The 17,855-nt window shown below is 51.8% G+C and overlaps 1 protein-coding gene across 1 annotated transcript; it reads right to left on the bottom strand.

The window, feature by feature from the left end:
• Positions 1 to 757: 757 nt before the first annotated feature.
• On the bottom strand, positions 758 to 17,497 carry LOC103527899 (ankyrin repeat and SOCS box protein 13). Its single transcript, XM_030469522.1, has 7 exons — positions 17,469 to 17,497; positions 17,258 to 17,363; positions 12,189 to 12,376; positions 9,388 to 9,538; positions 6,882 to 7,016; positions 5,352 to 5,543; positions 758 to 2,921 (listed from the first exon to the last, which is right to left on the bottom strand). The coding sequence occupies exons 2-7, from the start codon at positions 17,298 to 17,300 to the stop codon at positions 2,794 to 2,796; spliced, it is 837 nt and encodes a 278-aa protein (XP_030325382.1). The 5' UTR covers positions 17,301 to 17,363; positions 17,469 to 17,497; the 3' UTR covers positions 758 to 2,793.
• Between the last annotated feature and the right edge of the window lie 358 nt (positions 17,498 to 17,855).

The raw sequence follows: 17,855 nt of genomic DNA, 5'->3' as shown, positions 1-17,855 counted from the left end.
CCAGCTCTCTCAGCCTCTCCTCATAGGGCCTGTGCTCGAGTCCCTTCACCAGCCTGGTTGCCCTCCTTTGGACTTGTTCCAGGACCTCTACATCCTTCTTAAACTGAGGGGCCCAGAACTGGACACAGGACTCGAGGTGTGGCCTCACCAGAGCTGAGTACAGGGGAAGAATCACCTCCCTGGACCTGCTGGTGACGCTGTTCCTGAGCCAGCCCAGGATGCCATTGGCCTTCTTGGCCACCTGGGCACACTGCTGGCTCCTCTTCAGCTTCCTGTCAATGCAGACTCCCAGGTCCCTTTCTGCCACTCTGTGCCCAGCCTGTAGCGCTGCATGGGGTTGTTGTGGCCAAAGTGCAGGACCCGGCACTTGGCCGTGTTGAACCTCATCCCGTTGGGATCAGCCCAACTCTCCAGTCTGTCCAGGTCCCTCTGCAGAGCCTTCCTGCCTTCGAGTTGGTCCACACTTCCTCCCAGCTTGGTGTCATCTGCGAATTTGCTGATGATGGACTCAATCCCCTCATCTAAATCATCAATGAAGATATTAAACAGAACTGGGCCCAACACTGATCCCTGGGGGACACCACTAGTGACCGGCCGCCAACTGGATGCAGCCCCGTTCAGCACCACTCTCTGGGCCCGTTCCAGCCAGTTCCTAACCCAGCACAGGGTGCTCCTGTCCAAGCTGTGGGCTGACAGCTTTTTCAGGAGAATGCTGTGGGGGACGGTGTCAAAGGCTTTGCTGAAATCCAGGTAGACATAAATAGGAACTTGAAATTTTATTGTCAGTTGGTTCAAGGAGTCTTTTTGTTTTTACATTGGAAACTTTGGATTTTATTCTTTCACCAGCTTAGGCAACATTAAAACAAAACAAAACAAACAAAAAAAAAAGCAACTGAATCAGGGATTTGAATTTGAACCAAAAGGGAAGGTTGTTTGCACCCCAGGGTAGGCAGGGTGCACTCTCCTAACATGTATTTATCTGTAAGGACATGCAGGTTGGAAGCTTTCCTGGAAGGAGACAAAACCAAACCTTCATCCTGTCAAATCCCAGGACTGGATCCCCACAGCAAACATCTCTAGGGCTTCCCTGAGCTTCTTGGCAATTTCACATTTCTGATACTTGAAACACAGAAAGCAGAATTAAAAAGAGACAATCCCCCAAAGAGCAGGAGCTCAAAAATCTTCCCATCCCAGAGGATACAGCACAGCAAAAAAAAAAAAAACCAAAAAAAAAAACCCAAACCAAACCCAAAAAAAACCCCACAACAAAACAACAAAGGGGTGGGACACACACACACACACAAACCTATCTAAAAATTAAAATCCAAAGTGTTTTGCTGGTCACCATTAAAGTGCATTCAGTTCCACCTCAGCTCTTTAACCTTTATTTTTTTTCCCCCCTCCTTCCTGAGGCTGAGCCCCAGGAAGGGTCTTGCAGGGAGCCAAGAAGTCACCACTTGCTCTCAAGGAGGAGCTGACAGCAGGATGGATGCTGAGAGCCTGGAGTCAGCAGATTTTCTAACATTTGCCATCATTCAGAGAAGGAATTTGTTCCAGACTTGCCATGGGGGAGCTCCAACCCCTTGGAATTCCAGAAATTCCAGAAATTCCAGAAATTCCAGGTTATTACCTTCAGAAAACACTTTAAGGGCTCACCTGGAAGGTTTCCCCAATGGGTTGGTTCCCATTGCCAACCTCTGAAGAGGCTCCAAGATTGAGAGAGAGGAACTCCAAAGGGGGATAAATAAAACCTTAAAAACCTCAAAAAAACCAGAACCCAACCTTCCCACTGCCTTTCAGGGGTGGGTGTCCACCATGGGGAGCTGCTCCACAAAGGACGGGACCTCGTGGTGCTTCAGGCAGCAGCCCCATCACTTCTTGCACAGAAAACCAAGGTTGTGGCCAGGGTGGCTCAGAGCAAGTGGAGAAAGAAAAGATTTGGGGACCAGCCACCTGGAGGGAAGCAGCAGAGAGACCTTCTTCTTGCTCGGGCTGAAAAAATGAGAGGTGGGGATAGCCTAAAGGTTCATCTTCAGAGAGGAAGGAGCAATGGGCAAAGCCAACCCTGAGCTGGCAGCAATTTGTCCTCCCTGCTGGTGTCAAGCCAAAGCTTGCTGATACCCATGGAAAGCCAGACACCAGCTGCAGTGCCTCTAATTAGAGTCCTGAGCTTGCTGGGGACTTAATTCTGCCTCCAGCTAGAGCACACAGGCCTCTCCAGCTTTGTCCCTTGGCATGAGACAGTTGTCACTTGAGTGATTAAAGCAGGGGTGGGATCCAGAGCTCCCACTGTAGGGCCACAGGCACCCATATCCAAGGGCATCACCTCTAAATCCCTTTGCAGTCAGAGGAGACAAAACATTCCTGGAGGATCCTGTGTCATCCCAGCATTAGAAAAGGCCAGAGGAAATTCTGCTCCACAAGTCTCTTCTTTCCCTTCACTGACTGCAAAGGGAGCCTGGAGAGATCATCAGGAGATGCCTTCGGGTCAGAGAGAGGTCAAAAGAGGCAAAATTCATCCTCTTGGAAGGACAAGTGCTACAGCTTGGAGCCCCAGCAGGTCACCCCAGGAGAGGTGACAACACCCAGCTGTTGCTACACCTTGCCTGAGCCTCCTTACCCAAGGAGAAGAGGAAGGGCTGTGAGGTGCTGCCTCATAAATACTATTTACACCAGTTTGCTTAAATTAAAATGAATTTCTTAAGGTTTGGCAAGGGGTGGGGGGAGGTAGAAGAGAAAGAAACAGATACTTCCTACTGCAGGAGCTAAAGGTATTGTCCTTCTTGGCCACCTTCAGTTGTAGGACAGGTACTGGATCAATCTTGGAGGAATATTGAGCTTGGAAATCTTCTCCAGAGCTCGCTGCCCGGCTGCTTTCCTCACTGTCACCCTGCAGAGCTGTGACAAACTCAGAGGAGTTTCTGAAAGGAGAAAAGAGGAACCAAAGTCAGGGCAGAGCCAGACAGAGCCTGGGAAGCACAGCCCACACAAGGAAGGTGACAGCCCTGCCATCACCCCATGCCAGGATGGCAAGGTTGGGGCTGGTTGGAGAAATACTCAAGCTCCAGCCCCAGCCAGGAAGGCAGAGTCATGGATGTGCCCTCTCATCCCAATGAAAATCCCACCAGGAACACCTCCTCCCACGTTCCCTTCCTTGCTTGCATCCCCTGAAACCAAGAGGTACCCACTGGGGCTGCTCTGATCCACTGGGGCTGCCCAAGGCTTCCCAGTTTCCATTAGTGAGGATGTTTTGTTTGGAGCCTCAGCAATGCTGCTCTGCAGGATCCAAACCTACTCCCAACACTTCCCTACTGCTCTGTGTCTCCAGCAAGGATTGCAGGAACCCTTTTCACTCAGCATTCACCTGAGATCACCAGGAAAATCCAGAGAATCATGGAATGGTTTGGGTTGGAAGGGACCTTAAAGCTCATCCAGTTCCAACCCCCTGCATGGGCAGGGACACCTCCCACCAGCCCAGGGGGCTCCAAGCCCCATCCAACCTGACCTGAGACACTGCCAGGGATGGGGCAGCCACAGCTTCTGGGGGCAACCTGGGCACCCAGGGGCTCAGCACCCTCACCCCAAACAATTTCTCCCTCTCTCCCCAAGAAATAGAATCCTGGAATGGGTTGGGTTGGAAGAGAACTGAAAGCTCAGTTCATTCCAACCCCCCTGCCATGGGCAGGGACACGTCCCTCCCAGATTGCTCCAAGCCCCATCCAACCTGGCTTTGAACACTGCCAGGGATGGGGCAGAGACTCTTTTCCTGGGCAACCTGGTTCTAAAGCTCAGCACCCTCACCCCAAACAAGTTCTCCCTCCCTCCCTGCCTGCCTGCCCAAGATCTCCTCTCCATCTCCCCTCTCCCATCCGGAAACCCTTCCCCCTCGCAGGGTCCCATCCCTCCAGGCCCTTGTCCCAAGTCCCTCCCCAGCTTTCCTGGAGCCCCTTCAGGCACTGGAAGGTGCTCTAAGGTCTCCCCATTGCAGCCTTCTCTTCTCCAGCCTCAACACCCCCAACTCTCTCAGCCTGGCTCCAGAGCAGAGCTGCTCCAGCCCTCCCAGCAGCTCCAGGGCCTCCTCTGCACTGGCTCCAACAGCTCCGTGTCCTTCTGCTGCTGGGGACCCCAGAGCTGGACACAGCTTTACCCCAGGGAGGAGGTGTCACAAGAACAGAGCAATCTCCTTCCCCAATCCATCCAGCCCCAAATTTGCAGCCCAGAGCCTTAACACTGAGTGCAGACCTCCACGGATGGACACAGAGTTGGAATTAGACACATGGATTTGGAAGTGGTCAGTCCTAAGTTTGCTGCTATCCCCACCCTCAGAGCCCAGGCAGCCTCCAAGATCTGCATTCATCCTGGATCTAGTCCTGAATTTCATGATAGAAATCAATCAGGATTTAAAAAAAAAAAAAAGGACTATTAAAGTGAACAGTGTTTCAACAGCCTGTGTTGAAAAGCAGCTATACTTGCAGATCTGAGCACTGGGTTTAGCAGGCAGCAAACCCTGGTGAGATATAAAGAAATACTTATGGGCATATAGGATTCAACCTCTGCATCCTCAGCACCTTTAACTGCTCTCTAAGAAGAGAGAAAAACTTGGAGAGGAAAAAAAAGTCAGAGGGAGAAGAGGCTGTAAGGTGCTCACCTCACAGAAGGCTGGAAAGAAGAAAATATTTTGGTTTTCTGGAAGGAAGAAATTTTTCTTTCACTGTAGGATTGTTTTATGCTTAAAAAATAGGTACCCAGGTTGCCCAGAGAAGCTGTGGACACCCCATCCCTGGAAGTATCCAAAGCCAGGTTGGATGAGGCCTGGAGCAACCTGTCCCAGTGCAAATGTCCCTGCTCTTGACAGGAGGTTGGACTGAGTGGTCTTCAAAGGTTCCTTCCAACCCAAACCATTCCATGATATTTAGGATCATTTACTGCAACAGTAGTCTGCAAATTCTTGGAAAGATCTGGGAATTACTCCTCCAAGGGTAACCAAGACAAAGATGGACTTCAAGCCATCCTCAAACCTCAGTCAAAGGCCTCCTCCAGAATCAACCAGATGGTGCAGAACACATTCCCTGCTCCAAATAAAATGAGTTTTCAGGAGGGTGATTCCTTGGCCTGACTCCAAGCACTAAAACTGACACTGCTGAAGGACCTGAATCCAGAGAGAGAGCATAACTTGGACCATCCTCCCACTGCCATGAAGCTACAGCCACCTGGTAGCCATTTGCCACCAAGAAGAACTTTGTGCCTTCCCAGGGAGATGATCTCCAAAGCAAACTGGACTGAGAGCCACGGTGTGATGTGATGGAGTTGGAAGCCACCAAATTCCAACTTCCTGAGGATATCTCACTTACTTTCATAGTACTCAAAGCACTTTGCTGCAGGGCTGCTGCTCCAGGTGTAATCTGATGGTTTCTTGCCTCTGTTGTCCCTTGCATAAATGTTGCCTCCAAATTCAATCAGCATCTCCACCAGATCCACATTTTTCACTTTGGCTGCATGGTGAAGGGCTGTCTCATGAAGTTTGGCAGCGTTGACATTTGCCCCTGAAGCCAGGAAGGAAAACAAACTCAGTCATGAAAGCCAAAGTTTGGGTCACTTGACCCAAACGTTTGATTGCAGGAAGAAAAAAAAAAAAAAAATCTGTTAAAAGAGCCAAACAAAACAGCCCAAACAGGAAACCCAACTGCTGGCCAAGTTCTTGGTGCTGGCAAGGCATGAGTTATCTCTGATTTTTCTCTATTTTCCTTGCAGAGAAAGGATTTCAGTCTGTGCTACTGGGTAAATAAACTGCTGAGTGTAAAGTTCAGAATTGCTTCCTGAATCTGGGCTGTCCAGATGATCCTTGAGGTCCCTTCCAACCTGAGATTCCAGGATTCAAAGCCAGCAAAAAGCCATTCCCAGTCATCTCCTTGTCATTCCCACTCAAGAAAAGCAGCCAGCACTTTGTTAACTATTTTCACAGAAACAGCCCAGCCCTGGGAGATGCTGCAGGTCACCAGCAGACACCACTTGCAGGATCAAGTTTTAGTTATTATTTATTTTTGGTAAGAAAGTTTGGCAGCAAAAGGTCCTTCTCATGCCCCCCTCCACAACCACTTGTATTCTATCAACTGGTTTGTTTGAGCAGAGGGGGAGGTTCTGAATCACAGAATTGGTTTGGTTGGAGAAAACCTTTAAAATCATCAAGTTTCAGCAACCAGGTCTGGTGGGAGTTGTCCCTATGGAAAAGGGATTGGAATTACAGGATCTTTGAGGGCTCTTCCAACCCAAACCATTGTGAGATTCTGAATTCAGATAACTGATTTTTAGATATGTGATCATAATGATCTGTCCTTGGAATTAACAAGGAGAAAGAGGAATTGGAGGGGAATTGATTAAATGGTGCCCAGAGCAGGGGCTGGGAACAAACTACCTTAGATTTGTCATTTTTAGACAACCAATGTTCAATGAAACAAAATTCCTGGGTCAAATCTTCTCCTGGGAAGCACAGAGAAAGAGAAGAAGCCCAACTTCAAACTCCAAGTCAGCAGCAAGAAAAGTGGGATGTGAAACCTGGAGCACAGGACACTGACTTGAACATCCAGCCAACTCCTCTGGACCTAACACTAAGCAGCTCTCTCTGAGCTATGAAGTGACTTCATCTCTGTTTTTCTGTACAACATCCAAGCCTGACAACTCTCCCTCACACTTATCCAAAACCATACAACTCTGCTATGAGCTGAACACATGCAGAGCAGAAGATACCACTCCTGGGAAGAAGTCAAAACTTCACTTAAAGGAGCTGAAGGCTTCTGAATGCTCTTAGGGAACAACAAAACTGGATATTCACCTGGCAGGAGATGAAAAAAATTGCTGCAGCATTAACCTTGTGGCTGCCATACCTGCCTTGAGCAGCAGCTTCACACAGTCCAGATGCTCCCTGGCACAAGCCACGTGTAGGGGTGTCCCAAAGTGACAGTCATGAGCCTCCAAGTTTGCACCAACATCAATGAGGAGCTGCACACACTCTGAGCTACCTTTAGAAAGAGAAGATCTGTGTTAAAAGAAGGAATTCAGCTCAAATGGGAGTGGATGTGGGTGGTGGTTTCTTCTCCCAAGTGACAGGACAAGAGGAAATGGCCTCAAGTTACTCCAGGGGAGGTTTAGGTTGGAGATTGGGAAAAATTTCTTCCCTGAAAGGGTTTTCAAGACCTGGCCTAGGATGCCCAGGGCAAGGGGGGAGTCTCCATCCCTGGAGGAGTCTAAAAGTAGATGGAGGAAAGATCCATGGAGGGACATGGGGCAGTGGTGGCCTTGGGTTAAAGTTTGGACTTGATGATCTTGAAGGTCTTCTCCAACCAAACCAATTCTATGGTTCCCATGGGGTGCTGAGATCAGCTTGAGCCACAAGCAGCCTGTTTAATATTTGGGGTGACAGCTACAAACCAGAAATGCTGATGAACTAACACAACAGACTTGCAGGACACAAGAAACTGAGCCACAGCTGCTGGCCACTGAGCTAAGAGGTCAAACAAACCCAAATTCAAGAGTTTGCACCTGAGTGGTGGAGCTGGTTCTAACTGCTCTGGGTTTGATCACCTTCAGGACCACTCCAGCTTTCCTTTTTCCAATGTTAATTACATCATCAAGCCTTAGGAAAAAGGTTTAATGAGGAAAAAAAGCTAAGTGAGAGCTCACAGCTACATATTTAAGTCACTACCTGTTTGTCAAAAATCCTGTCTCCCACAGCTTGAAGGAAAACTCTGTCCAGGATAGCAGAGAATAAAAACAGTGAAGGAAAGAAGAGGTATTACATCTTAAAAAAGAGGAAACTGAGGCACAAAATGATTCAGAGACTTGGTCACAATCATCTCATGGGGACACTGGCACTCTCCCATCAAGGCTTTCCTGCCACTGAGTCCATCTAAGTGGAAGTTCAGGGAGGAATTAAATTTCAGCACCTCCCTGCTGCTCCCTCTGCCTCTGCTGCTCTCACAGCCATCCCTGATGCTTCCTCCTGCTCCCTATTCCAGATCCAAACATGCAGAAGAGGCTTGGATAGAGGACAGGGGATGCAGAGAGTGGCTGAGACACAGCAGCTGGGGCATCATTTGGGCCCTGCAGTTTTCTCTTATGCTCTGGACAAACCCCTCCAGCTGAAAAATACCATGAGAGGGACAAGGAACAGGACAAGCAGCAGCACTGCCAACAATCCCTGGCACTTTCTTCCCACCTGAAAGCCTCCAGCAGCAGCTCTGAACCAGAGAGGGACTGGAACAGAACCACCTGGTTAAGACAGTCTCATTCCTTAGAGCAATTTCACTGAATCACAGAATGGTTTGGGTTGGAAGAGACCTCATCCAGTCCCAACCCCCTGCATGGGCAGGGACACCTCCCACCAGCCCAGGGTGCTCCAAGCCCCATCCAACCTGACCTGAGACACTGCCAGGGATGGGGCAACCCCAAATTCTCTTGGGCAACCAGTTTCCAGGGTTGGGTTCAGGGGGTTGGTTGGTTGGTTGGGCTGGGGTAGGTTGGGTTGTGTAGGGTGGGCTGGTTGGGTTGGGAAGGTTGTGTGGGGTGGGTTGGGTGGGTTGGGTTGGTGGGGTTGGGAAGGAGCTTGAAGATCATCTGGTTCCAAGCCCTCTGCATCAGGGACACCTTCCACAAGTGGGTGATGGCCCAGTGGGAAGCAGTAACAGGAATCATGGAATTGGGGGTCACAGAATAATGGAATGGTTCGGGTTGGAAGGGACCTCAAAAGCTCATCCAGTTCCAACCCCCTGCATGGGCAGGGACACCTCCCACCAGCCCAGGGTGCTCCAAGCCCCATCCAACCTGACCTGAGACACTGCCAGGGATGGGGCAGCCCCAAATTCTCTTGGGCAACCAGTTCCAGGGTTTCACCCCCCTCACACTAAAGCTTTTCCTGCTACCATCTAACCTCAATCTCCCCTTTTTCAACTTAAAACCATTCCCCCACATCCTATCACCTCACACCCTTGTATAAAGACCCTCCCCAGCTTTGACTTCATCCCATCTCACCTCAGAGCAGAGGAAAAGAAAGCAAACAGCCCTCTGCTCACAAGCCCTGCTGTAGCTCAAGGTTTTCTCCTGGGGCACTGAGAACCTGGTGCTGTCTCTGCCAACCACCCCATGTCTGCCATGTGAGATAAAAACACCCAAGGCCAGGGAGAGCTTTCTCCACCCAAATAACACTTTATATTCTGTCTTCAACAGGAGCCCTGCCCACCTAAGGCTGAAAACATCTGCAAGCTGCAATGGGCTGATGAGCAGCACCAACGTAGGGTCCAGTTCAGATACTGGGCAGCTGCTTTTGTTGGGTTGGGGTTGGATTGGTGGGGTTTTTTTGACAAATAATGTCAAAATAAGACCCCAGGGGCTTACCATTCATGCAGGCTTCATGGAGAGGGGATGCAGTGTAGAGGGGAGGGTTGACCTTGGCCCCATGGGACAGCAGGACCTTCACACACTCTATGCTGCCAGAGGCACAGGCATCACAGAGGGGAGTGCTGCCATCAATGTTCCTGGCATCCACCTGCAAGGCAAGAAAAAGAAAAAAAAAACCCACAAAGTGAGGTAACTGCAAGCTGCACGAAGAGGCAGTGCCCCCTTCCTGGTATTTTTTATTTCTTTAAACTCTGGAAATATTTTGGGCTGGGGAAAGAGCTCCTTGGTACTGGCAGCAAGGTGCTGCCATCACTCTGTGGGCACAGGATGAAAAGAGAAGGACATGGAGCTGTTGGAATGAGTCCAGAGTGGTTTCTTTTCTGTAGGTGGGAGGTTTTGGTGCCAGCAGATCAGGAGAGGTGATTCTCCTCCTTTACAAAGTGTGAATTCCCTGGATGCAAAGATGCAGGGAAATGGTTGAAGGTTGAGTTACTGAAATTACATGGAAAGAGATTTTTAGTGGTTGAGGTGGTGTAGGACTGATGGTTGGGCTTGGTGGGGACTTCAGGGTCCTTTCCAACCATAATGATGATTCTGTGATTCCATGAAGTTTGTGGTAGGAACTTTTGGGAGCTCAAAGACAGAAGAGACAGAAGCAGCAGAGCAGAGACAGAAGTCTCTGAACTTCTGTCTGCTCACAGAGCTCTGCTGCATCTCTGCAGGGTTTCACCTCAGGGCAGACATTAATTTTAGTTGTTCTCAGATAAATTCTGCATCCATTCTGGTGTCCCCACCATAAAAACATGGATCTGTTGGGATGAGTCCAGAGGAGGCCACAAAGATGATCCAGGGGCTGGAGCAGCTCTGCCATGAGGAGAGGCTGAGGAGCTGGGATTGTTGAGACTCCAGGGGGACCTTAGAGCTGCCCCCCAATCCCTGAAGGGAACCTCCAGGAAGGCTGCAGAGGGACTTTTCAGAAGAGTGTCCAGTGCTAGGAGAAGGGGAAATGGTTTGAAAGTGCAGAAGAAGAGGTTCAGCCTGGATCTGAGGAAGAAGTTCTTCAGGACTCTGAGTGCTGAGGTGCTGAGACTCTGGAACAGATTGCCCAGAGAAGTGGTGGCTGCCCCCTCCCTGGAGGTGTTCAAGGCCAGGTTGGATGAGGCTTGGAGCAACCTGGGCTGGGTGAGAGGTGTCCCTGAGCATGGAGCTTGGAGGAGATGAGCTCTGAGCTCCCTTCCCACCTGAACCATTCTGGGATTCTGTGATCAATGTCACAACTTTAGGCTGTTATTTCCAGCATTTTATTTTTCTGTCCCTCTCCTGATGAAGGTTACAAGGGTTATGGCTGAGTAACACAACCCTCTCCCTTGTCTGCTTCACTGCAAAGCTTCATCAGCAGACTCAGCCAAGCCAAGAAGGCACATGGAGCACACATGTGATCTACATCACAGCATGACAGAAGCAAAAAAGTACAAAAGATCACCCAGGCCCAACCCCCTGTATGGGCAGGGACACATCCCACCTGCCCAGGTTGCTCCAAGCCTCATCCAACCTGACCTTGTATTCTTCTAGAGAGGGAGCAGCCACATCCTCCCTGGTGAGGGGGATTTATTCTGAGGACAGGCATGAGAAGAAAGTGAGAAGTCACAATCTCCTCAAGGCAGCTGCCACCAGCTATATCCAAAGACTGTTTAGATGATTTTTCTTTCCATAATAAAATTAGATAAATAGAAGAAAAAGCAAAAAGGATAAATACAAATCCTCTCTGGAAGCTATGTGTCCCCTCCTCCCCTTCTGGCCTCTTGATTCAGCCCAGCTACAGATCCTTGGAGCCATGGAGGTGTTGGAGGCAGTACAGAGGAGGCCCTGGAGCTGCTGGGAGGGCTGGAGCAGCTCTGCTCTGGAGCCAGGCTGAGAGAGTTCGGGGTGTTGAGGCTGGAGAAGAGAAGGCTGCAATGGGAAGACCTTAGAGCACCTTCCAGTGCCTGAAGGGGCTCCAGGAAAGCTGGGGAGGGACTTGGGACAAGGGCCTGGAGGGATGGGAGCCTGCGAGGGGGAAGGGTTTCCAGCTGCAAGAGGGGAGATGGAGAGGAGATCTTGGGCAGGGAGGGAGGGAGGGAGGGAGAAATTGTTTGGGGTGAGGGTGCTGAGCTTTAGAACCAGGTTGCCCAGGAAAAGAGTCTCTGCCCCATCCCTGGCAGTGTTCAAAGCCAGGTTGGATGGGGCTTGGAGCAATCTGGGAGGGAGGTGTCCCTGCCCATGGCAGGGGGGTTGGAATGAGCTGAGCTTTCAGTTCTCTTCCAAGCCAACCCATTCCAGGATTCTATTTCTTGGGGAGGGAGGGAGGGAGAAATTCTTTGGGGTGAGGGTGCTGAGCCCCTGGTTGCCCAGGTTGCCTCCAGAAGCTGTGGCTGCCCCATCCCTGGAAATGTTGAAGGTTGGATGGAGCTTGGAGCACCCTGGGCTGGTGGGAGGTGTCCCTGCCCATGCACGGGGTTGGAACTGGATGAGCTTGAAGTTTCTTTCCAACCCCAAACCATTCTCTGATTCTTCCAAATTAGATTTTCAGCCAGCCTGGACTCTCAATAGTCAGTGAAGAGAGAGGGAGAGAGACAAAAATACTTCCAGGCAGATTCTGACCCCCTCTTGTAGCTCAAACACCTTCTGAAAGCCTTTGCCACCCTCAATAAACCCTGGGGTGACGACCAAGAGCCTAAAGCTCCATGGGAGAGAATCCAGAGGCTGGAAATAATTCCAGACACTGAGATCCCCAGCCTGGATCCCACCCAAACACCCACCTGGGCCCCTGCAGCCAGCAGGAGTTTGACACACTGGGTCTGTCCCCTCAGGCTGGCCTCGTGCAAGGGGGTGATAGAGTCATAGGTGACGGCGTTGACGCAGGCTCCGTTCTCTATCAGCTGCTGCAGCTGCAGGATTTCTCCCCTCCTGGCTGCTTCATGAACTGGGGTTCGGTCAGCCCAAAAGCCTAGAGAGGAAAGAACCAAGAAATTAAGTCAGAAAAATCCCCTATACAAGTGGAGCCAACAATCTGCTAGGCTGGAGGAAAGCAGCTGAGGAAGAGAGAGCTGGGAAGCAGGAGATTGTTCCTCAGGTTTTCCTCCTCAGAATGGGTTTTTTTGGGTGTTTATTGCTGGGGGATTCCCCCTCTCAGGGGTTGTTCCTAATGCTGGATTGCCTCGAGGTTTCTGAAGTGCTGGATGGAGTTGTTAAGTTTGGAAAAGACCTCCTAAGAGCATCAAGTCCAACCATCAACCCACCAGCACCATGACAATCAATCCATGTCCTGATGTGCCATGTTCACATTTGATTTTTAAGACCTCCAGGGATAGGGACTCCACCACTGGCCTGGGCAGCCTGGGAGCATTTAAAGGAAAATTTTCCTTTATACAATCTAAACCTCCTCTGGAAGTATTTGCCCAAAAGTTTATCCCCATCCGTGCTTCAACCATGCACCCATGAGGCCCAAATTCATCCCCCCAAGCTCTGAACTGCTCAGCATGAGGAGCACTTTCCCTCCTGGGTTCATCTAAAACCCCTGGAAAGGGGACACCCACAGAGAGCAACTCAGACCTCCTCAAAACCACCTTCCCAAAAAGCTGATGGAGCTCCAACAACCCAGTTTTCAGCACCAACACCTTGACTGAGCATCCACGGGGCAAGCCTGGCTCCAGCTTTCCAGCACTATCCAACAATTCCATCTCCTTTCATGTCTGCTCTGCTTCCAAGGGAGCAAGAGTTAAAGAAGAGCTCTGCATAGCTTTATTTCAGCATGAAAAATCAGAGAACCATGGAATGGTTTGGGTTGGAAAGGGCTTTTAAAGCTCATTCCTGCCATGGGCAGGGACACCTCCCACCAGCCCAGGGTGCTCCAAGCTCCATCCCAACCTGAGCTGGAATATTCCCAGGGATGAGGCAGCCACAGCTTTTGGATGGGGCAACCTGGGCCAGGTTTCCCAGAAAAGCTGATGGAGCTCCAACAACCCAGTTTTCAGCACCAACACCTTGACTGAGCATCCACGGGGCAAGCCTGGCTCCAGCTTTCCAGCACTATCCAACAATTCCATCTCCTTTCATGTCTGCTCTGCTTCCAAGGGAGCAAGAGTTAAAGAAGAGCTCTGCATAGCTTTATTTCAGCATGAAAAATCAGAGAACCATGGAATGGTTTGGGTTGGGAAGAGCTTTTAAAGCTCATCTCATTCCTGCCATGGGTAGGGACACCTCACACCAGCTCAGGGAGCTCCAAGCTCCATCCCAACCTGAGCTGGAATATTCCCAGGGATGAGGCAGCCACAGCTTTTGGATGAGGCAGCCACAGCTTCTCTGGGCAACCTGGACCAGAGTTCCCAAAAAAGCTGATAGAGCTCCAACAGCCCAGTTTTCAGCACCAACACCTTGACTGAGCATCCACGGGGCAAGCCTGGCTCCAGCTTTCCAGCACTATCCAACAATTCCATCTCCTTTCATGTCTGCTCTGCTTCCAAGGGAGCAAGAGTTAAAGAAGAGCTCTGCATAGCTTTATTTCAGCATGAAAAATCAGAGAACCATGGAATGGTTTGGGTTGGAAAGGGCTTTTAAAGCTCATTCCTGCCATGGGCAGGGACACCTCCCACCAGCCCAGGGTGCTCCAAGCTCCATCCCAACCTGAGCTGGAATATTCCCAGGGATGAGGCAGCCACAGCTTTTGGATGGGGCAACCTGGGCCAGGTTTCCCAGAAAAGCTGATGGAGCTCCAACAACCCAGTTTTCAGCACCAACACCTTGACTGAGCATCCAAGGGGCAAGCCTGGCTCCAGCTTTCCAGCAGTATCCAACAATTCCTTCTCCTTTGCTTCCAAGGGAGCAAAAGTTAAAGAGGAGCTCTGCATGGTTTTACTTCAGCATGAAAAGTCCCAGAACCATGGAATGGTTTGGGTTGGAAAGGGCTTTTAAAGCTCATCTCATCCCTGCCATGGGCAGGGACACCTCCCACCAGCCCAGGGTGCTCCAAGCCCCATCCAACCTGAGCTGGAATATTCCCAGGGATGAGGCAGCCACAGCTTCTCTGGGAAACCTGGACCAAGGGCTCAGCACCCTGACAGCAAAGAATTTCTTCCTTACACCTCATCCAAATGTCCCCTCTTCCAGTTTCAAGCCCTGGAAAAGCTTTGCCCTTGTCAAACCTGCAAACCACAAGCTCCTTAAATTCCCTCCTTGCTTCTACACAATTCCTTAGCTGGAAGGTTGACCTGAGAGCCACCAGCACTCCCTAAGGATGAGGCTTCCACAAGCCTGGAAAACTCCAGAGGTTATGGAGCAGGAGGGAAGGTGGCAGCTGGGACCAAACTTCCCAAATCTGGGCCACAGCACTGCTCAAACCCACCCCAGGGGGATGCACCTGGTTCCTGATGCCACCAGGGAGCATCCCAGCCAGGAGAAATTCCCTGGAAATGTCTGTAGGTTTTTTTGGGGGGGACAGGATGGATTTCTCAGCAGCTCTGGCACCCCCAGGTGAGGTCACCCAGCAGGTGACTGGAGGTTTGGGTTCTCCAGGGTGCTGCACAGCTCCCACCCACCATCTCCTTCCAAGGGATTCCCTCTCCTCCAGCTCCCCAATCCTCTTCAGATCACAGATCCAGGACAGCTCATGGAGGATCCAGGAGAATTCCCAATCCCCAGAAGCAGGAAGGACCCCCCCTAAGACTGGTCTCACCTTCCTCTTATCCCCTTCCTTGGCAGAGGTCACTCACCACCCCCAAAAAACATCCTACCCACCCCAAACCCATCCTGCCTACCCCAAAACCACCCTGCCTACCCCAAAACCATCCTGGGGCCCCAAAACCATCCTTCCAATCCCCAAAACCAGCCTGTCCCCCAAAAAAACAAGCCTGTCCCCCCCAAACCACCCTGACCACCCCCAAAACCACCCTGCCCACCCCCAAAACAATCCTGTCCCCCCAAAAACCATCCTGCCCATCTCCAAAACCACCCTGACCACCCCCAAAACCACCCTGACCACCCCCAAAACAATCCTGTCCCAAAACCACCCTGTCCCCCCAAACCATCTTGTCCACCCCTAAATCATCCTTCCCACCCTTCAACCCCCCAAAAAAGTCCTACCCACCCCCAAAACCATCCTGTCCCCTTGAAAACCACCCTGACCACCCCCTAAACTACCCTGTGCCCCCAAACCATCCTTCCTATCCCCAAAACCACCCTGACCACCCCCAAAACAATCCTGTCCCCCTCAAAACTATCCTGCACAACCCCCAAATCACCCTGTCCCCCCCCAAACTACCCTGCCAACCCCAAAACCATCCTTACCACTCCTCAACCACCCTTTCCATCCCCAAAACCATCCTGCCCACCCCCAAAACCATCGTCCCTCCCAAACCATCCTGTCCCCCCCAAAACCATCCTGCCCACCCCAAAACAATCCTGTCCCACTCAAAACAATTCTGCCCACCCCCCCAAACCATCCTTTCCATCCCCAAAACCATCCTGCCCACCCCAAAACCACCCTGTCCCCCCAAAACCATCCTGCCCACCCCAAAACCACTGTCCCCCCCAAACCATCCTGTCCCCCTAAAAACAAACCTGTGACCCCCAAAACCACCCTGTCCCCCCAAAACAATCCTGTCCCCCTCAAAACAATCCTGTCCCCCCCAAAACAACCCTGTCCCCCCCAAACCATCTTTCCTACACCCAAAACCATCCTGCCTCTCCAAAACCATCCTTTCCATCCCCAAAACCACCCTGCCCACCCCCAAAACAATCATGTCCCCCCAAAAACTACCCTGTCCCCCCAAACCATCCTGCTAACCCCAAAACCACCCTGCCCATCCCCAAAACAATCCTGTCCCCCCCAAAACCACCCTGTCCTCCCCAAACCATCTTTCCTATCCCCAAAACCATCCTGCCTCCCCAAAACCATCCTTTCCTATCCCCAAAACCACCCTGCCTCCCCAAAACCATCCTTTCCATCCCCAAAACCATCCTACCCACCCCAAAAACAATCCTGTCCCCCCAAAACCATCCTGCCAACCCCCAAAACAATCCTATCCCCCTAAAAACTATCCTACCCACCCCCCAAATCACCCTGTCCCCCCCAAACCATCTTTCCTATCCCCAAAACCACCCTGCCTCCCCAAAACCATCCTTTCCATCCCAAAACCGTCCTTTCCATCCCCAAAACCATCCTACCCACCCCCAAAACAACCCTGTCCCCCCCAAAGTACCCTGCCAACCCCAAAACCATCCTTCCCACTCCTCAACCACCCTTTCCATTCCCAAAACAATCCTGCCCACCCCCAAAACCACTGTCCCCCCCAAACCATCCTGTCCCCCTAAAAACAAACCTGTCCCCCCCAAAACCATCCTGCCCACCCCAAAAAAAATCCTGTCCCCCCCAAAACCACCCTGTCTCCCCAAAACCATCCTTTCCATCCCCAAAACCACCCTGCCCACCCCCAAAACAACCCTATCCCCCAAAAAACCACCCTGTCACCCCCAAACCATCTTTCCTATCCCCAAAACCACCCTGCCTCCCCAAAACCATCCTACCCACCCCCAAAACCGTCCTTTCCATCCCCAAAACCATCCTACCCACCCCCAAAACAACCCTGTCCCCCCCAAAACAATCCTGTCCCCCCAAAACCATCCTGCCCACCCCAAAACAATCCTGTCCCCCCAAAACCATCCTGTCCCCCCAAAACCACCCTGCCAACCCCCAAAACAATCCTGTCCCTCTCAAAGGTATCCGACCCACCCCCCAAATCAATCCTGTCCCCCCCAAACCATCCTGCCAACCCCAAACCCATCCTTTCAATCCTCAAACCCCCCCAGACCATCCCCAGCCCCCCAAACCCACCGATCTCTCCCCGCAGGGAATCTCCGCTCCCCGGACTCTCCATGGCCCTGGGAACTCAGCCCGAACCCGGCTCCGGCACAGCAGGACCGGGATCTGGGCCGGGATCAGGGCTGGAGAAGGGACGGGATCAGAGCCGGGATCTGGGCCGGGATCAGGGCTGGAGAAGGGACGGGATCAGAGCCGGGATCTGGGCCGGGATCTGGGCGGGATCTGGGCCGGGATCAGGGCTGGAGCTGTCTGGGATAAGACCCGGGATCAAGGCCGGGATCGGGGCTGGATCAGTCCCGGGATCAGGGCAGGATCGGTCCCGGGATCAGGGCTGGATCGGTCCCGGGATCAGGGCAGGATCTGTCCCGGGATCAGGGCAGGATCGGTCCCGGGATCAGGCCCGGATCAGGCCCGGGCTGAGGCCCCGCAGCTCCGCTCCGCCCCGGACCTGACCCGGGAACCGCCCCGGCCCAGCGGCTGCCGGGAGTTGTAGTGCCCGGGAACTGGGGGGAACTGGGTGAACTGGGGGGACTGAGGGGAGTAGTGTGGGGGGAACCGGGGGGAACTGGGGTGAGGGAACTGGGGTGACTGGTGTGGTGTGAGGGGAACT

This window comes from Calypte anna, chromosome 1 (assembly GCF_003957555.1).
Source record: "Calypte anna isolate BGI_N300 chromosome 1, bCalAnn1_v1.p, whole genome shotgun sequence".
Classification (NCBI taxonomy): Eukaryota; Metazoa; Chordata; class Aves; order Apodiformes; family Trochilidae; genus Calypte; species Calypte anna.
This window is presented reverse-complemented; position numbering and strand designations above follow the sequence as displayed.